Source organism: Mustela putorius, unplaced genomic scaffold (genome assembly GCF_011764305.1).
Source record: "Mustela putorius furo isolate JIRA1106 unplaced genomic scaffold, ASM1176430v1.1 tig00001419_pilon_pilon_pilon, whole genome shotgun sequence".
NCBI classification, from domain to species: Eukaryota; Metazoa; Chordata; class Mammalia; order Carnivora; family Mustelidae; genus Mustela; species Mustela putorius.
The window spans coordinates 351933-372762 of NW_025421736.1; the positions used below are offsets into that span (position 1 = coordinate 351933).

Sequence of the window (20830 nt, forward strand, 5' to 3'; positions counted from 1 at the left end):
TGCCCCCTGCTCAGTGCTCAGAAGGACCGCGGGCTTTCTCAACCAGGCCGCTTCAGAGAGCACTGGCTGGCCTTTCTGACGTCAGGATGCTAGTCTGTCCAGACCTTCTCGAAGAACTGAACGATCCCCAAGAGTCCAAACGGGGCTCTCTCAAGGGTCAAATACACCAGACGCTGTTCCACCCCGTGGGCCCCTTTGAGACAGACATTGACCGTGTCAGTGACACTGTATTTTGAATTCCTACTTAAAATAGGAAGCGTTAAATCGTAGCTGCTAACGTTTCAAGTGAGTCCTGGACGCTAACGGAACCAGCAAGTGCTACAGAGGAAACAGGAGACCTCGACTCTTCTGGGGCAAAACCACCCTTTAACCGGGGAAACTCCGGGCAGCGCACTTGGGGCGGCATGGGGTGCTCAGTGATGCGGCGCGCCCCGGGCTGCTTGCCGGGAGCGTCAGAACACGCAGCCCTCACGGGCACGCCAGGGGCACTCTGGGCTGAAGGGAGTGGGCCCGTGACTACTTAAGGGAGAGATGAAAGCAGCCGGGAGGTCCCTGTGGCCTCGCCCCAGCCTCTGGGCCGCGGAACAGGCCCATCAGCCCAGTGTCCCCGCGCCTCAGCCTGGAGCACAGGCCCTCCTGCCCAGCTCTCCGACGGCCTCGGACTACTGCGTGGCCAGGCCGCAGCAACGGCGCGGCCATGAGCCTGCACTGCTGTTCTCCGACTGCTGAGGGCAAGCAAGCGTCTTTACTTTTGTCATGCACAGAAAAAGGCCTGTCAGGGTCTACTCCAAACTCAACAGTGGTTCTTGCAGGGAGCGGGCAGAGGCCAAGAGAGGAAGCCCCGCTGCCATCCCACGCGCCTCTACGCTGCTAGCGGGAGCCTTCCTCCCAGAGCTCCCGACCCTGCAAATCCCACCTCCTCGAGCGTGGGCTGGACCCAGCCACTGCCTTCGAGAAAGCAGAATACAGCCACAGGGCAGACTGTCCATTAAAAAAAAAAAAAAGGATTTGATTTATTTGCGAGCGCGCGCATGAGAGAGGGTGAACGCGAGCGGGGCGGGTCAGACGGAGCGGCAGGCTCTCCACGGAGCAAGGGGCCCGCTGCAGGACTCGACCCCTGAGCTGAAGGCAGATGCTGAGCCACCCAAGCACCCAGACTGTCCCTGCTGAGATGAATGTGCAGAAGGACAGCTTCCGTCTTGCTCACTCCAAAGGAAACCAGCAGCACACTGCGAGCTGCCCTGCGGACAGCCCCACCGCCTTGGAGGAACAGAGTCCTGCTGAGCCGCTGGTGACCCTGGAAGCGGGCCCTTCCCGCGCTGAGCCCTGACATGCCCAGTCTTGTGACAGACCCTGCGCAGAGCACCCACTAAGCCATGTCCAGGTCCCTGACTCACAGAAACAGAAATAAAAAATGCTTTCCGGGGTGCCTGGGTGGCTCAGTGGATTGAGCCGCTGCCTTCGGCTCAGGTCATGATCTCGGGGTCCTGGGATCGAATCCCGCATCGGGCTCTCTGCTCAGCGGGGAGCCTGCTTCCCTCTCTCTCTCTCTGGCTGCCTCTCTGTCTACTTGTGATTTCTCACTGTCAAATAAATAAATAAACCTTTAAAAAAAAAATGCGTTTCGTTATAAGCAACTGTTTTAGAGTAATCTGTTACTCGGCCAGAGATAACTAATTTAGCTCCTTTGTTTTTTATAAAATGTGGTTACTATTATTATTTTTTAAAGATTTTATTTATTTATTTGACAGGGAGACAGAGAGGGAACACAGCAGAGGGAGTGGGAGAGGGAGAAGCAGGCTTCCCGCCGACCAGGGAGCCCAATGCAGGGCTTGATCCCAGGATCCTGGGACCATGACCTGAGCCAAAGGCAGACGCTTAACCGTTTGAGCCACACAGGCGTTCCTGGTTATTATTTTTTTTACTGAAAAGAAATAGTCTAGAAAGTGCTTGATTAAAGGAAGAAAGGCATCTAACGGGTCCTCATCTGAGGACCCACAGGGCACGTTCCCCAGCAGCCCGAGCGAGGGGCGGGCGCTGTACTCACGTCTTCATCCTGACTCGGATGGATCAGCTGCACGAGCCTCTGGATGATCTTCTCTCCGTTGAGCCACTGAAAGGGAAAAAGAGGCCCGTCAATGACGTTCTTCACGTCCAACCCAACAGAAGGGAAGTCGTTCAGGACAGCAGAAATCCGTGTGCCAGCTTCCAGGGACAGAGGTTCTTGGCCCAACATGTGTGTCCAGAAAAAATCGTGATCAGGTTCCGGAGTGACCCAAACTCCGTGAAGAAGGGAACCACAGTCCTTGTGCCCCAATGGTGGCCTCTTAAACATACGGTCTCAGGCTACCTCAGAGGACAGAAGGGGCTGGAGCCGGGGCGCTCTCCGCAGTGTGCAGCCTGGCTGCATGTGGGGCCCAGCTCCCCTCTCTGTGCCGCCAGGGCCCTTCCGGGAGTGGGAGAAGCACAGAGGCCTGGTGCGGCAGCAGGAGCACGGTGAGGACTGAGCGCCCAGCACGGCGCCAAGCTCAAAGGCGGTGGGCGCCCAGGGAAGACCAGTGCATTTCCTTATCCCAAACTGGAAGGTCTGCCTCCGTGGCCACTCAGCCGTGAGTCTGCGCAGGCTTGCTGGTAACAGCAGACGTGTCCGCTGCGCTCACCGCCTACCGCTAGCCACCGTGATCAATTCTTTGTGGCGGGCAGCATAAGCCCAAGTGTGAGAACCGCCACCTTGATGACAGCTGTCACCGGATGTCTGGGGCTGGAAATGGGCAAGAAAGACCAACACTTCATCTTCAGCCGCAAACAAAGCCAGCCCGACGACAGTGAACAGCTCGGCCGGCACTGACTTGCTGGTTTCTCGGAGATGAGAACCCTCTTTTCTGGGAAAGCCCTCCGGGAGCTCCAAGCAGCTCCTCGTCCCGCAAGCCTGTCTGGACAGACACGTGCACAGACTCTACATAGAACAAACAGGCCCGCTTTGGCTCGACCGCTGCCTCTGCATGAACACTGTCGGCTAACGGTTCCCTCTGGGCAGCGTGCCGGACATAAAGCCAGGCCCTGACAGGACCGCCGCTCTGAGGCCGCGGGGGCACTGGGATCTTGGGGCGGGAGGCCAGAGAGTGTCGGCGGCAAAGGAACACTCGGCTCTTTGCCTCCGAGCAGCCCGAAGCCAGAGAGCAGACGGGCTCAGACCGCAGACCCAGCGTCCAGCACGAGCCCGGAGGCGCAGCCCCAATGAGCCCGCGGCGGGGAGTCAGGCCGGACAGGCGCCAGGGGGCCCTGACCCTCCCCCCCGAGCCGCCACAGGACGCAGGGACGCAGACCGGGAGGCTGCGGAGAGCAGCGGCCGCACACTCACGTGCAGGACGTCGCGCCTGAGCCCGGCCGGCTCCACGCAGCTGACGAGCCGCAGCAGCAGGTCCATGAGGGCTGAGGTGCCGAGGTGCTTCAACACCAGGCCCACGAAGCCGTCCTTCTTCTTCAAGAACTGGATCACCTGCGGCCAAACATGCCCTGAGAAGCCGGACCCCCGCGGGCGCAGAACCCTCCCGGTGGGTTTCCAGGGGCACAGACACCAGCTCCGGGAAGACCAGAGAGCGCGGTCAGAGGGGCCTCTCCAAGGGCAGCAGGGAGCCGACCACAGGGAAGGCCCGTGAGGCAGCCGCGGAGGCCCGCCGAGCCCGGGGCGGACGGCGGCAGGCCCTGGGCCACCAACACCGCAGGGAGGGGCCGCGCCCCAGGCCGCCCGGGTGCTCCTTCCAGGGTCCGCCGCAGGAGACACGCCGCCAACAGCCCCCGAGCGGGGCAAGAGCCCGACAGCGCAGAGCAGCTGAGACAGCCAGCGGCCGACGGGCCAGACGCCAGCGGAGGGGAAAGAGGGCTGCGGTGTGGCGAGGGAAGAGGCGCGCCGCACCCCTGGCCGGCCCCGATGCCAACGAGACGCGGGCAGCTGGCCACGAAGGCAGGTGGCGGCCGGGAGCGGCGGCGGTTCCGGGCCCGGGCAGGCCCTTCTCGGCAGCAGGCCCGCCGGCTCGGCTCAGCTCTGCCACGGCGTACCGCCTGCGGCGTGCGGGCCGCGGCACAGACGAGGGATGGGGGGGGACATGGGGGGGCACATGGGGGGGCACATGGGGATGGACATGGAGGCCCACATGCTGGGAGACCCAGTCACACTCGTACCGGGGAAGGGGCAAGGGAGCTCTGTGAAGGGAATGACCATTCGCCTAGGAAGACGCCGCCGAGAACGACATCGGGAACAAAATACGGCGCATCACAACAGAGCCCACGGGTGTCACCAGGATGAGGTTACGACAAATAATATGATGACAATTTAAATAAATCTTAAAAAATGAAATATTTCCTTGAAAAACACACTCATCTAAACTGACAAGAACAAAGAGAAAATCTGAATATTTCTAGAGCATCGAAAGAAACAAAATCTATCATTAAAAGCCCCACATATAAAAACTCCAGGCTCGGGGCTCCTGGGTGGCTCTGTTGGTTAAGTGTCTGACTCTTGATCTCAGGGCTGTGCTGGGAGCTCGTGGAGCCCATTCGGAAGAGAGAGGGAGAGAGAGGAGAGGAAGAAAGAAGGGAGAGCTCCGGCTTTACGGACCTTTCCTCCGGGCTCTACCGAACCCTTAAAGAGAACTGACTCCAGTCTTAATACACACTCACCAGGGGACACAAGATGAAAGATTGTGTCCCATACTAAGAACATAAAGCTTTGATTCTAAACACCTGATAAGGATATTATAAGAAAAGCAAACTATAAGCAAATCTCGCTGATGACCGCAGATGTAAAAATTCAGCACATGAAATCATAAAGTACCACGACGACAGGGCGGCAGACCACAAAACCAAGGCCAGTTTAACATTAGAAAAACAAGCAACAGAACATGCCTATGAGAATAGGGAAGAAAAATCATATGATCAACTCAACAGAAAGTAAAAACATTTTTTTAAGATTTTATTTATTGAGGGGCGCCTGCATGGCTCAGTGGGTTAAGCTGCTGCCTTCGGCTCAGGTCATGATCTCAGGGTCCTGGGATGGAGCCTCACATTGGGCTCTCTGCTCAGTGGGGACCCTGTTTCTCCCTCTTTCTCTCTGCCTGCCTCTCTGCCTACTTGTGACCTCTGTCTGTGTCAAATAAATAAATAAATAAATAATCTTAAAAAAAAAAAAAAGGTTTTATTTATTTATTTGAGAGAGAGGGAGGGGCAAAGGGAGAAGGAGAAGCAGGCCCCCCGCTGAGCAGGGAGCCCGACATGGGACTTGATCCAGGACCCTGGGATCCTGACCTGAGTCCCAGGTAGCCGCTTAACCCACTGAGCCACCCGGGCACTCCCAAGAGAATGAAAACATTTGATAAATTTCAACAACCATTCATGTTATAAACTAAAAAGACTAGGAATAAAGAAAATTCCCTTAATTCTGATTTTTAAAAAGTGTCTGTGATCACCCCACAACAAACATCATACTTAATTATAAAATGTTGAAAGCTGGGGTGCCTGGGGGACTGTCATTACGCATCTGCCTTCGGCTCAGGTCAAGATCCCAGGGTCCTGATCATGATCAGTCCCGCATCGGGCTGCCTGCTCAGTGGGGAGCCTGCTTCCCCCCTCCCACTCCCCCTGCTTGTGCGCCCTCTCTTGCTGTGTCTCTGTCAAATAAACAAAAAAAATCTTAAAAGAAAGTAAGTCGAAAGCTTTTCTTCTCAGGGAATAAATAAAACAAGGAGGCCCCCATCACACTGCAACTCAACATGTACTAAAGGTTCCAACTACTGCAATTAGGCAAGAAAAAGAGATAAAAGGTATAAGACTTAAAAGGAACAAAACAAAATTGTCATTAATCACAATGATAAGATCCTGTACACAGATAAAGCAAAAGAGCAGAAAGGTACAGTGTTAGAGTATCAGCTTTGCCGACAGTCACCAGAAGGAGAGTCACCCAGGACAGACCGGAGCGCACGGCAGGTGCTGCACTGGGCCCAGCACGGGACGGCCCAGTGCCAAACAAGGGAGCCGCGCAGACATGCCCGGCGGCTTGAAGGCTCTGCGAGGGATTATGCTGGAAACAAGCTGCCTGAAGGCTTTAATTTGTATGCTTTAGATTATAACTTGTTTTAACAATTTTATTTATTTGACAGAGAGAGACACGGCCAGAGAGGGAACACAAGCCGGGGGAGCAGGAGAAGCAGACTTCCCACGGAGCAGGGAGCCTCATGTGGGGCTCAATCCCAGCGCCCCAGGATCATGACCTGAGCCGAAGGTGGACGCTCAATGACTGAGCCACCCAGATGCCCCCATATGTTTTAAATAACACTTTGAAATAATCAAGTTTTAGAAATGGAAGCGGATGAGTGTCAGGGACGGGTGGGGGCACGGGAGGACGGTGGGAGCAGCCGCACACGGCGACACGGGGACCCGCGCTGTTCCGCAGCCGTCCCGTACCCGATGGTAATGGTGGGCACATGAACCTGTGCAGCTGATCAACAGTACAGAACTTCACACACACACACACACACACACACACACAACTACAAGCAAAACCGAACCAACAAGTAAGACCAGCGGACCGTATGAATGTCGATAACCTGGCAGTGATGTGCTACTAGTATTTTACAAAATGTCACCACTGAGCAAACTGAGCAAAGTATACAAAGGAATTTCCAAATTATTTTATACAACAGCATGTGAATCTACAATTATCTCAGTCAAAAACTTCAATAAAAGATGCCACTTAGAATACTACGAAAATATCAACCCTAATGAGGCCTGGGTAAGGGCCTCCCCCACAGAATTATGACATGTCATCAGGAGAAATGAAAGAAGCCCTCGTTAACCGCTTTGTCACCGTCACACAAAAACGGTCACAGTACGTAAGTAAAGGGGAGGGGCTGTGTTTCAGTGAAATTTCATTTACAAAAATAGGTCACAGGTTGGTTTTGGCCTGTGGGCCACAATCTGCCGACTCCATGGCCAACGTAAGCCTAACCACAACTCTGACAGGTTTTCTTGGGGGAGAAGGTTGGGGAGAAGGTGGAAACTGACAAATTCATTCTAAAACAATGCAAAAGGTAAAAAACAGTAGTAAGAAATTCTGAAGAAAAACCAAGTGAGAGGACTATCAAATACCAAGACTTGTAAAGCTCCATGCGTCCAAAATTGAATTTTTTAAATTATCAAATAACACACAGGAGTCAGGAAAAAGAACAGAAAAATGAAAAATGTGATCAGAAAGCTACAATAAAATGGAAGCCCTGGAGCACCTGGGTGGCTCAGTGGGTTAAAGCCTCTGCCTTCAGCTCAGGTCATGGTCCCAGGGTCCTGGGATCGAGCCCCACATCGGGCTCCTTGCTCGGCAGGGAGCCTGCTTCTCCCTCTGCCTCTGCCTGCCTCTCTGCCTGTGTGTGATCTCTGTCTGTCAAATAAATAAATAAAAATCTTAAAAAAGGGGGGGGGCCTGATATATCAACAATTACATTAAATGTAAATGGCCCGAAATACGCCAATTAAAGAAGAGCAGAGCAGGTTAAGAACACATGACTCGGAGCACCTGGGTGGCTCAGTGGGTTAAAGCCTCTGCCTTCAGCTCAGGTCATGATCTCAGGGTCCTGGGATCGAGTCCCGCATCGGGCTCTCCGCTCAGCAGGGAGCCTGCTTCCTCCTCTCTCTCTCTGCCTGCCTCTCTGCCTGCTTGTGATCTCTGTCTGTCAAATAAATAAATAAAATCTTTAAAAAAAAAAAAAAGCACATGACTCAACTATGCATCGTTCACAAGAAATTCACTTCAAATAGAACAATTCACACACACAATGCTGTAAAATTATCCCTCCTTATCCACGGGGGATACATTCCAAGACCCCCAATGGATGCCTAAAACCACGAACAGTACTGAACCCTACGCATACTCTGCTTCCTCCTACGCATACACACCTGTGATAGAGTTTAATTGATACATCAGGCATAGTAAGAGATGAACAACACTAAGCAACTAGAACAACTGTGACAATAGACTGAATCTGTGTGATGTGAATGACGCTCCTCCCTCCCTCTCTCCAACACCTCACTGTGCGGACTCAGCCTTCCTCCTACAATGTGAGATGGTGACGTGCTTATGGAATGAGCTGAAGGTAGGCTTCGTCTGACCTCCGGACGCAACGTCAGGACAAGGCTCACCCGCTTGTGCACCATGACTGACAGTGGTCACTGGAACCGTGGCTAAGGCAGGACTACGATACACAAATGCCCACAGCAGCTCGATTTGCAACAGACAAAAGTGCAAACCCCTCGTGTCCTTCAACAGACGAACAGTCAAACTGGGCTCCAGCCCAACTCCTCAGTAATGAAGGGACCCGAGATCGTGCTGGTCGAGTCCTCCTGCTGTAGAAACATACAGAAGGGCACCTGGGTGGCTTCGTGCACTAAGCCTCTGCCTTTGGCTCAGGTCCTGATCCCAGGGTCCGGGGGTCGAGCCCCATATGGGGGCGCTCCCTGCTCAGCGGGGAGCCTGCTTCTCCTTCTCCCTCTGCCCCTCCCCCTGCTCATGCATTCTCTCCTCCATTCTCTCCAAGTAAATAAATAAAATCTTAAAAAAAAAAAGAAAGAAGAAACACATATGGGAATATCTACCTATAAAATGATACAATGTCTGGGATTTGCTTCCAAATAATCTGGTTGGGAAATGGCGGCTGTCGAACAATAAAACCGGTCAGAAACACATGGTCGTTGAAGTTGTGTGACAGAAGCGCAGGGGCTCGTAAACTGTTTTCTCTACAAATGTACGAAATGGTCTGAACTGAAGAGTTAAGAAAATGCAGTACGCCTGCTCACTGCAGCCCATGTCTCTGTGGAAACGTTGCATCAAACACTGTGGCCCTGTCCCAGCAGCCCCTAGAAACAAGGCAGCTGCGTGCTTACTGTTCCAAAACTCTGGTCCGGCAGTAACACGGCCACTGCGTCTGCTGGAAAGAACGTGGGAGCTATACAGGGAAAGACATACCAAATCCGTTTCTAAGTGGAAAGAAAAATAACAATTTGCAGTATTCAGAGTATGATACCATCACGTGAAAATAAATAGTGAGTATACATCAGCGTCTCTCACAGGAGAAGAACTGGAAGAGACCGGAACTGAACAGTCCGCAGCCGCCGCCTCGGGAGTGCACAGAGACTGTCCGTGTATTTCTACCTTGTCTGAAATTCACATAAATATGTCACATCTTTGCCAACAGAAGAAATATTTTTAAAGAGTGCATTTCATATTTTTTGATGCACTTGGCAAGGGAAGAAGATGGAAGTATTTACGCAGCAGTAAGACAGAGCAAACATCTGAAAGTAGCAGAGAAACATGGTCAGGCTACAGGCGGTTATGAACCAGGCGTGGGCCAGAAACAAAGCTTTTCAGAAATTCTAGCCCTGCCCCACAGCCACTGACCCCCACTGCCCACAGCCACACTGACGCCCCGACTGCCCCACAGCCACACTGACGCCCCGACTGCCCCACAGCCACACTGACGCCCCGACTGCCCACAGCCACACTGACGCCCCGACTGCCCCACAGCCACACTGACGCCCCCCGACTGCCCACGGCCACTGACCCCCACTGCCCACAGCCATACAGACCACAACCCTTGCCCTCATCACTGGTGTGCGAGGACGCACTGTCGTGTCCTGGAGCCGGCGCCGCCACAAGCACGCTCTTTCATCACCCGCATCCCCTCTAGTCTTCATGTACCCCCTGACTGGGTCAGAGAAGTATCTGAGGTGAGACAGTCCTCTGAGGCCCCGGACAAGGCTAAGGTTCAGGATTCTGGGAAACGTATGTTCCACTGAACATTTCCAACATGCCAAGAATTTCTTCAAGGGAACAATGATCTGCCTGGAGGCTGCCCTTCTCCACAACTCTCTGCACATAAAATAGTGGCCTGTTCCCTCAACGGATATTTCACAATACTGAACACGTAAACGATGAGTATTCTGGGGTATGATCATGCAATCTGCCCAACAGTTTTGTCCCCTCCTAGAGTTAGAACTGAAAGAATTTTTAGGGGCGCCTGGGTGGGTCAGATGGGTAAGCCGCTGCCTTCGGCTCAGGTCATGATCCCAGGGTCCTGGGATCGAGTCCCTCGTCAGGCTCTTCGCCCAGTGGAAGGGAGCCTGCTTCTCTCTCTGCCTCTGCCTGCCACTCTGCCTACTTGTGCTATCTCTAAATAACATCTTTAAAAAAAAAGAATTTTTAAAAGTCCTTGTATCTTAGAGGTATATAAAGTAACGTGAACAATAAAATCTTGCAACATCTGGTGTCTGTTCTGAAATAATGCACTGGGGATGGTGGCAAGGGTTAAAGGTGAAAGACTCACCAGGCCCAGCTGCTGGGGCTGGTGACAGGCCTGAGGCCCCGCTCCGACATGCCCTGTCTCTGCGTGTCCACAGCGTGGGTGGTGCAGAAGCACGAACGGACTCCAAGGCTGTGCTCCAGCTAACGAAACGAATTCACTCTCTTCACAGAAGCCTGACGCTATAAGCTTTCCTTTATCTGCTTTGAAACATCCGTGTCTAGACACAAATACTGCCGCGCCACAGAGCAGCAGATCTCAGAAGGCGAACATCCTCAGAACCTGTCATGACGAAGGCCTGCCCCCTATTCCTCACGCCTCCGCCCAGTCGGGACAGAGCCAGCCAGCCTGGTGTTGTGTCCTGGGCAGCTCTCAGGTGGCAGGAAGAGCTGCTTCTTCCTAAGCCAGCTAGCAGAAGCCACTTTCCTTATCAGATTCCAACTCACACGGCAGCTGCGCACCCCGCCCCACCTGTGCCCTGGGGAAGAGTCACAAACAGTGCTCTCCGAGCCCTGAAGCCCGGGTCACGCAGTGACCGCCGACAGCCAGCTGCGCCAGCACCGGCCACGCCGGCCACCCCCAGCCACGTGGCCCTGGCAGTTTATTTACCTGTTCAGTTTTTCGTGCAATGAGATTGCCGATGGTCTTGCTGAAAAAACTGGCGAGCAGAGGATTGAGCGGCGGCTCGTGGTCCAAGAAATCATACAGAAGGTTCAGCAGAGTCTCATCCCCTCCTAGTCTGTCGTTGATCTGCGGCACGTCACACGTCAGCAGCTCGCAGGCTGTGTTTGGGTACCTAAGAGGGCACAACACAAGCAACTGGAGGTGAAATTAGACTTCTTCAGCTCTCAGGAAGCTGCTTAATGACCAGCCTCTCAGGAAGCAGGTCCACAGGTCAGACCTTGGAATGAGTAAAAATACGAGGATCCCGTGACCCACGGGCATTTCTGACTACAACGAGCTCCACGTGTCACACACACTTTCCTCCCTCCTCACCCCTACACCATGAAAGCTCCTCTCTTCCGACTCAACCGCAATCTCTGAATAACGCACGTTCATCTTTTGGGATCTCCTCTCTCAAGACCTCAGGCCAGGTCTCTTCCTTCCTGTGACAACACAGCTAGTGACCCCAAGTCCGTGACACATAGCCTCCCTCTCCTCGCCCTCCCCGCCCCTACGCACCAGCAGCAGAGACCCCAGCTTGTCCCTGGGCTAAAGAAATGCCAGGTCAGCCGCTCAAGATGCAGGGCCAGTCACGAGGCATTGTGTGGGCAAATCATCAATACCTGGACACATAAAATGACCAGATACAAAATAGTCTTTTTTTTTTTTAAAGATGTATGTATGTATGTATGTATTTATTTATTTGACAGACAGAGATCACAAGTAGGCAGAGAGGCAGGCAGAGAGAGAGGGGGGAAGCAGGCTCCCTGCTGAGGGAGGAGCCCAATGCAGGACTCGATCCCAGGACCCTGAGATCATGACCTGAGCTGAAGGCAGAGGCTCAACCCACTGAGCCACCCAGGTGCCCCTCAGATACGAAATAATCTTTTTTTTTTTTTTAAAGATTTTTATTTATTTGACACACAGAGAGAAAAATCACAGGTAGGCAGAGAGGCAGGCAGAGAGAGAGAGGAGGAAGCAGGCTCCCCGCTGAGCAGAGAGCCCGATGCGGGGCTCGATCCCAGGACCCTGAGATCATGACCTGAGCCGAAGGCAGAGGATTAACCCACTGAGCCACCCAGGTGCCCGATACGAAATAATCTTGATCCCATCACATGGAACCCCCTGACATCCCTCTGCCTTGACCTCTGACACAGCGTCACTGCCATTGCCCTGGGACAGGCACAGCTACCCAGCAAGCGGATGCACCCAGGACAGAGCCCACAACAGCAGGGCCATTAGCAACGCCTGGTGCCAGGGCGCCTGTGGGGCTCCGTCGGTTGAGCGTCCGACTCTTGGTTTTGGCTCAGGTCACGCTCTCAGGGTCCCGGGATCGAGCCCCGCCACGGACCCTGTGCGCAGCAGGTGGTCTGGTGGAGATTCTCTCCCTCTGCCCCTCCCCCTGCCCTCTCTCTCTCTTGCTCTCTAATAAAATAAATAAATAAATCTTTAAAACAAACAAATAATGTCTGGTGCCATCCCCAGCTCTACCTGGGAATGCAGGAAGGGTGACTGGGGCCAGAGCAGAAGGTATACGGATGGCCCCAGCAGGGCGGACTGCGCTGGGGAACGCCTGCTAGTCCACGGGACACGCTCTGCAGCTTCAGGCACATGACCTAACCTCTCTGCATCTGGGCTTTCCCATCTGAACAAGGAGATGCAAGTGCCCAGCCACCCCACAAGGCTGTGCATGAAACAGCAAGCCCAGGGTCAAGGTCAGCCCGCACGACCCTCCAGCTCCTGGCAGCCACCAACCTAGGCCCTCACATAGGCCTAAACCAGGCTGGGCACTGTGGACTGGCTACAGAGGCCGGGTTGGAGACTCCAGAGGAAGCAGCAGAGCACGGCAGCCAACTCACGTGGAAGGGGGAGAAGCCGACAAATCTAGGTCTGACTAGGGGACAGGTGTTTCTCATCAGCCCAGAGAACACAAAGCACCTTCTAGAGCTCGGAGCCACCGTGCCAGGCGGGCAGGCTGGGTATGAGGCCGGCTGTGCGCACACAGAGCTGGCCCAGGCCGCGAGCAGGGGGCGAGAGGCGTAACCCGGGCCCACCCACCTCACGGGATGGCCACCAGGATCACACGGCCACCTCAGCACCGCAATGTACACTATGAAACCCGCATGGAGGAAGACACACAGCTGCCAGGGACAGGAGGTCAGAGCGCAGGGCAGGAGGGCCAGGCCACAGCGACCCTGAAAGCCAGAGCTAGACCTTACATCACACGGGCACCCAGGTGTCCACCAGAGAAGATGTACCAACGCTACAAAAGAGCCAAGGCCCAGAGGAAAGCACAGACTATTCCTTCAAAAATGTTTCCAGAGCACGTGGAAAGGCCCCAACCTGGTTTCCACACACAAGCAAATGTGCACACATGTGGCAAGACAAGCTGTAAGGCACTGACCCTCAAAGGTTACATCTAGGTACAGGGACTGAGGTTTTCTTTATTGGCCTTTTACAATTATTCTTCAAAAAAACAGGCAGGGGCGCCTGGGTGGCTCAGTGGGTTCAGCCTCTGCCTTCCGCTCAGGTCCTGATCCCAGTCCTGGGACTGAGCCCCACATCAGGCTCCCTGCTCAGCGGGGAGCCTGCTTCCTCCTCTCCCTCTGCCTGCCTCTCTGCCCACTTGTGTTCTCTGTCAGATAAATAAATAACGTCTTTGAAAAGGAAAGGAAAGGGGAAGTGGCGGCCGGCAAGGCCCAGAGGGCGGCAGGGCGCCAGGGAAGTCCGCGTCAGGCGGCCAGAGGGAGCGCCCGCGAGAAACCACTGCAGAGAGGCCTGGCCACAGAGGCAGCGGCTAACCGGGCCGGCGGGAAGGCGCGGCTCAGGAGAGCAGCAGGTCCGGCCCGTCCCTTGCCGGTACTCAGGACTCACAAGTTACCCCTGGAAAAGACAGGGCAGAGCAGCTCCTGACTCGGAGACATCAGGCACAGCTGAGGGACTGACGACACGCTGGCCAGAAACAGGGGGCCTGGTAAAAAGCAAAAACAAAAACCAAAGCTTCCTGACTGAGGCTGCCGTCAGGTCCTCACCCCGCAGCTAGGAGCGGGGAGGATTACTTTCTGGAGAAACCGTGGGACAGAGCGAGGTCAACCAGGCACAGCCTACCCAAGCGGTGGGCCACCTGTGGCCCACAAGCACGCACGGCGAGCAGGCCCCATCAGACCCCACACCGGCGTCGGCGCCTCTCGGCCAGAAGGAGCCAAGGGCTGACCAAACACACAGCTGCCAGGAGACGAGACGTGCGGGAACACACGGAAACTCCCGGAAACGCTCTGCCCCAACCCAGAGTGGCCACGAGCAGGAAATGGAGGCTTGGAGGTAGAATGCCTGACGATAAGAAAGACCCCCTCAATCAGAAATGTGATGGAAAGCTTACAAATCAGCAGGACAGGAAGACAGCACGTGAAGAAGCCTCTCAGACGTAGACAAAAAGGCAAAGACAAGACATCCAGAGCGAAAAGAGGAGGAAAGCACGAATTCAGGTGGTCTAACACCCGACGACAAGTCCCAGGAAGAGAAAACAGAGGGCAAACCGGTGGGGAGAAGATTATCAAAGAAACAACACAGGAAGCTTCCCTGTGGGGAAGGCCACGACCGACAGGCCGAAAGGGCCCAGGGGCACCTGCACCGTCAGTGACCAGAAGCCCGGACGCAGGGGCACCTGCACCGTCAGTGACCAGAAGCCCAGACACAGCGTCTCGGTGCTTACGGCTGACACTGCACTCTGAAACCTGTCTGGTTGAAAATGTCCTGTCCGGACCCTGGGGGTGATCTCCCAGGACGACGGAACCACACAAGGGCCCAAGTGCCCCCTGGAGGAGACAAAACCTGGGAGCCCTATTGCATCTGGCATGTCCACGACAAGGCCAGGAAGAGGAGCCGACCGCGGCGGTGTCTAAAGCACACCCAGGGGTGTCTGTGCAGGGTCTACACCAGAGGGAGTGGGTGCGCAGTCAGACCCTCCCACGGTCCTCCTCCTCCAGCACCGACTAGAGACAACTCCCCACAGGAAGGAGGCCAGCGATGACACAACGAGCTCCTGGGACACGGAGGGTGGGCCCTGGCTTATCAGAGGGAGGATGGAGGGAGCCCTCTTGCCCCTTCAGACACCTCCCTCTGTGCCAAGAAGTGCTGCCCCCCCCGGGGGGTCATCGGGCGCCTGGGCTCAGCCCTCCTCCCCGTAGGATGGGTCTTCTGGAGGGTGTCCTTTCTGCGGGGCTATCCTGCTGCAGCCCCATTTCCCGACAGGTGAGCACTTCTAACCCTGCAATCTGGATTCCAGAAGCCCACGGCCCAGGGCCACAGAACACACTCCCCCACAGCACCTTGCAAGTAACGGCAACACCGTCTTGGGGTCGGTCTGCTGACTTCCTGTTCCTCAAAAGGCTGAGAACTCAACAGGCAAACTGGACAGGAACTTTCAGAAAAAGACCAGCACCTCCTCGTGGCTCTCAGGCTGGACCAGGGAGACCGCTTCTCAGCCCAGGGCTGCCGCGCAGAGCCCTCACCGAGCCCTCACCGCCTGCAGCAGCCTCGGGCTTTCCGCAGGAACAACGGCTGCTCCCTGCCCTCACGCCACCCACGGGCAGCTTCTTCGGAACCAGCATGGCTCCGGCGCATCCCCCACGATCGGGAAAGGGGTCTCCGCGTGAGCCAGCCTGTAGTCAGGCAGGGGGAGCGACCAGTTACACTGCTCAGAGCCGCCGCCCAGAGGCACCACGGCCAGACCGGTGGAGGTGGGCAGTCACCCGGGGTGGAGAAGCAGGCCCGTGGCTCCGGGGAGGCAAGGGTGTGGCCAGACCCACTCACTCTACTTCATTCCTGCCTCCTCACCATCTATCCGTCCGTCCTACTCCTCTACTCAAAAAGGAATCTTCAAATTGATTTTAAAATGAAAAATCTTAAGTTTTGATTTGGGCTACAGACACGCCCTTTCAAACTCAGTTCCCCGGGCTGGGGAAGGGCAGCCTCCCGCCCCAAGTCCCTGCGCACCCCACACCTGTCCTCAGCTCTGTGGTCGGCCTCCAGGTGTCTAAGTAAAATAGAGACGTATGTCTTCACTTGTCACCTTCCGGTGTGAAAGCCGACCTCCTACAATGAAGGTGAAGATGGAGCGCCCCTGCCGCCCGCCCCTCACCCTCCCTCTAAAAATCACAGCACAATTCTTGGCTAAACACAAGGCTATGCTGACCTTGTATGGACACGGAGGCTCCGTTCACAGCGGAGCGGACGTGTTCACTCTACTTACATCTGGACTTACGTAAGTCCCCCCGGGTACAGTTCCCTCACTGTCTTCTTGTTCGCGTGGCTCCATACCCACCCACTACTCAGTTTCCCCAAACTCTGTGACGATGACCATGAATGTCTCCTGGCTCGCTGATGCCACTCCGGGACCCTTCTGCCCTGATCCAGAACACAGTGCCCGCACCCCAGCTCCCCGTCCTGCTAACCAACGCCCTCTCTGCAGGGAGACCACATAACTTAGCACCGAACAGGACACGTTTGGGGTGAGAGGGTAAATGGATGACGGCCATCCGCAGTGATGCTGAGGGGCACTGACCAGGCATGTCCCGTGCCCAGCAGCTTCTATCTGACTTTTCAGACAGCCAGCGTGCCCCCGCACCCACAGGCTCCTCTACAAACAAGCTCCCGCCTCCATCTAGGGCTCTCCTCTGCCAGAGGCCATGACTGACTGCCCTAAATGGGTGTCCCTAAATCAAGTGTCCCCTGCAACGGGCACTTCTCGTTGCTCTCTCTGGTACTCTCTTCCGTCAGAGAGAAAGGGCAAGAGACTTCTGCAAAGGTCCAAAGAGCAGATACTTTAGATAGTCTATGTTGTAACTGTCAACTCTGCTCGTGTAGACACCAAAGGCTGAGTGTGGCTGCCTTCCAACAAGACTTTCTTTTTTTTCTTTTCTAAGATTTTATTTATTCATTTATCTGACAGAGAGAGAGAGAGAGAGAACGCGCGTGCGCACACAAGCAGGGGGAGCAGCAGAGGGAGAGGGAAAAGCAGGCTCCCACCGAGCAGGGAGCCTGATGTGGGGCTTGATCCCAGGACCCTGAGATCATGACCTGAGCCGAAGGCAGACGCTTAATGACTGAGACACCCAGATGCCCTTCAACAAGACTTTCTTCATGGACAATTGAAATGTGGATTTGATATCAATTTCATGTGTAACAAAGTATTACTCCTTTGATTTTTTTTTCAACCATTTAAAAATTTAAAACTAGGGGCACCCGGGTGGCTCAGTCGTTGGGTGTCTGCCTTCAGCTCAGGCATGTGTTGCAGGGGACACATGATCACAGGGTCCTGGGATCGAGCCCTGCATCGGGCTCCCTGCTCAGCGGGAAGCCTGCTAGTCGCTCTCCCACTTCCCCTGCTTGTGTTCCCTCTCTCACTGTGTCTCTGTCAAATAAAGAAATAAAATCTTTTTAAAAAGTGTAAAACTGAGGGGCCTGGGTGGCTCAGTGGGTTAAAGCCTCTGCCTTCGGCTCCGGTCATGATCTCAGGGTCCTGGGATCAAGCCCCGTATCGGGCTCTCTGCTCAACGGGGAGCCTGCTTCCCCCTCTCTCTCCGCCTGCCTCTCTGTCTGCTTGTGATCTCTGTCTGTCACATAAATAAATAAAATCTTTAAAAAAAGAAATAAAAAAATAAAAAAAAATAAAAAGTGTAAAACTATTCATAGCTTGCAGGCCACACGAAGACAGGATGTGACCTGTGGGCCAGTCAGCCAACCCTGTTCCCCTGTTCTAAGACTTCACCAGCGCACAGTGTGTGACGCTCCGCGGACACAGGAGCCGCCGCGGGCTACCCTGTCTGCCCCCAGCCCTGTGTCACTAGTCCCAGGTCCTGCTGCTCTGCCCTGTCCCCCTCATTCCTACTCCTCTGTTCTCATCCCCAGTCCCTCACCACAGCACCACCTCCCTCCTGCCATGTCCTCACACCGTAGCCAACAGCTGAATGGGACATTTTAGGAAAACTTGGAGAACGGTCAGTACCACCGGTGACAGGCCGCTTTCCTCTGACCCCAACACCCCACGGTGGGCACTTCCCACGGTCAAGAGGTCACGTGCTGCCCATCCCCCCAGGAGGCCATTCAGCAGCCTGGGACCTGCTTCCCGCTGGGGTGCAGCCCATCTGCCGCAGTCCATCCGCCTCCGACCTGGGGTCAGTCTGCTCTCAGCACATTTTCACCCAGAACACGCCGTCACAGTCACTCCCCAGAGCTCAGGATGAGAAATACACACACAGAGATGCCAAATCTTAACCCTCACGAAAACAAGCCCCCCGGAGAGTGGCTTCCTTACTTCTCGGGGTAAGCGTTTACGGGGGCTCTTCGTCAGAAGACCTGGCTCCGGCCGTCCTCCAGCGCCGCCCGCCGCCTCCCCGCAGCCCTGCCCAGCTCCGGCCGGCCACAGCCTCAGTACATACTTGAAGCGGACCTTCTCCTCCATGTCCAGCGGCGGGTCCCGTGTGATGAGGCTCACCAGCTCCTCCATGCACTGCTGCCGGCACAGGAAGCCCAGCAGCTTCTGGTTCTGAGCCTTGCACTCCTGCAGGACGTCATCCTCGTCCATGAGCTCCCGCAGTGTCACATCCTCCTTGTCCAACAGCTTGTCGACGTGGGACGTGGTGTTCAAGTCAAACTTCCAGAACATGGTGACGGCCACGAAACTGCAAGCAAAGACAGAAGGGGTCACGTCTCTCACGCAGTGTGAATTCACCCTCAGCGAGTCTACGGCCAACAGTGTGAATTCACCCTCAGCGAGTCTACGGCCAAGTCCCGCAAGGCCGTCCCCGACACCAGCCTGCGCTCGACGGTGCTCTCCCCAGGAACTGCCTCAGCAGGTCTCTCCAGGTCTGGCTCCAGAGCTCGCAAGGACTTCCCAGATCCTCTACAGCGCAGGCCCTGCAGCTTCTCTCGGTGCCCTCCGGCTGACCCACCTTCAGTGCTCTCACCCCCTCCTCGGGTCCCCGAGGCCAACACATCCCCAGTCTCCCCGGTGTCAGCCCTGGGGATGCATCTCCAACCCAAGAAATGTAACAGCTCTACGACCCACCCAGCCTCTCAGGGTCCAACCCCCGCCCAAGGACCACTAGGCACCTCTCCCCAGACGTCTCTGTATTGCATACATTGTCTGTAGATCATGTCTGACATCTTAAGAAGCCTCTTTGTCCAGGGACAAACCGTCCCTCCCAGAACGAGCCAATCATCAAAGACGGCAAAGGGCCGAGCCAGAGCGCTACTATGATCTGCAAACTAATCTGTCCAGAGCAACGACTCTTCTCTGGGCCCACACATCCCAGGAAACCATCTTCCTCTCCCTTTATCGTCCCAGGGCCAGGGGCCAGGCAACTAGGGACCACCCATATGGCTTAGAGTCCACCAAAACTATTCAAATTAGGTGCCCTAAGCTGCCCATCCTGCCCTGCCTTGTCTTTCCCATGGAAACCCCAATAAAGCTCGTGGCTTAAGTGTTCCCCCACCCCCTCTTCTGCCTCCTGACTCCCCTGGGACTTCCCCATGTGGCCCTGCGTGAGGCCCACACCTCCCGTCTCTAGGACTGTACCTATAACAAACTGTTTTCCTGAGCCTCCCCTTTGTCTACGCTCCTGACCGCACCTGACTGACCATCTCATAAAAGAACGTGAAACCCGAGCAAGTCAATCTCCTGATAGCTCACTCTGCTGTCTGGCCTTCCGCAACTCTGCCGACCCCTAGCCGGGCCTCCTCTCCCATCCCCGTCGTGCCGAATGATCCAGGCTTATCCCGGTGCCACAAGCACCCTCACACGCACACCCCCTAGAAGCCGCCTTTTTTTTTTTTTAAAGATTTATTTATTTGACAGACAGAGATCACAAGTAGGCAGAGAGGCAGGCAGAGAGAGAGGAGGAAGCAGGCTCCCTGTGGAGCAGAGAGCCTGATGCGGGACTCGATCCCAGGACCCTGAGATCATGACCTGAGCTGAAGGAAGAGGCTTACCCCACTGAGCCACCCCGGCGCCCTGGAAGACGCTCTTGACTGCCCCCCCCCCCCGCTTCTCCCACACACCACCCTCTCCAGGCTCTTGCTGTCTTTGCCTGGACTACACACGGTCTGTCCTGCTCAGTGAGTATCATAGGACAGGCTCCCAGGGCCTAGGCTGTTTGCTGCAAAGTTTTCACTGTTTGATACAAAATGAAGACTATAAGGCCTATATCCTTAGCAAAGTGAAACCTGTACCTTGAAATTATTAAATCTCTTCAATGTCATACCATTAACATGAGATGAGATTTCTCTTCTCCAGTACTTTTATTCAGAAGAGTAAAAGATCCCACACAATGCAGGAGCCCCGACTTGTCTATGTGGGAAGCCCGGCTGCCGGGGAGCCCCTCGGCCAGCCAGCCCCTGTCCCTGTCGCTTCAGAGCCTCTGGCCTTTGCTGCATCGAAGTCATTTTTTCAAAGCACAGACATCTTCAGGCTCCTCCCATCTGGGCCTCAGAGCTCTGCCGCACTCACCAGGCCCTCCGGCACTTCCTGCTGTCTCCCCAGTCCTACCCTTGCCACAAGGACATTGTTTTCCTCTGATACAGAGTGAGGGCGCTTTCCCACCTTGCCCCAGCCGCACAGGGCCGCGTGCTCAGAAGGTCTCGCTTATTCGACCCCACCCGCCTCGGCAAACTGAGCTAACAAACGGCGCGCTGGGGCCGTGCTAGTCCCAGCGCCCGCAACAGGGTCGGTGGGGCCCGGACTGGCAGCGTGGGTGACTCCACAGTCTAAGATCTTCCTATTTCTCTTGTGAGGAGTGTGGATGGATATCTGTGGGTGCTAGCAA

At 55.2% G+C, this 20830-nt stretch overlaps 1 protein-coding gene across 15 annotated transcripts in view; it reads right to left on the reverse strand.

Moving 5' to 3' along the window:
* Window positions 1-20830, reverse strand: part of PPP6R2 (protein phosphatase 6 regulatory subunit 2) — an 84535-nt gene that overhangs the window by 18585 nt on the left and 45120 nt on the right. For 13 of the 15 annotated variants that reach the window (XR_006608857.1, XR_006608856.1, XR_001176809.2 and 10 more), the window contains 4 exons: window positions 18446-18688; window positions 10953-11139; window positions 3362-3499; window positions 2048-2113 (listed from right to left, as the gene is read on the reverse strand). Coding sequence is in view for 12 of the 15 variants with exons in the window: in XM_045087564.1 (XP_044943499.1) it covers window positions 2048-2113; window positions 3362-3499; window positions 10953-11139; window positions 18446-18688 (634 nt within the window). In the remaining 3 variants the exon portion in view is untranslated. Of the gene's footprint in view, window positions 1-2047; window positions 2114-3361; window positions 3500-10952; window positions 11163-18445; window positions 18689-20830 lie in introns of those variants that run through there. The other 2 variants (XM_045087565.1, XM_045087558.1) reach the window with 2 other exon arrangements.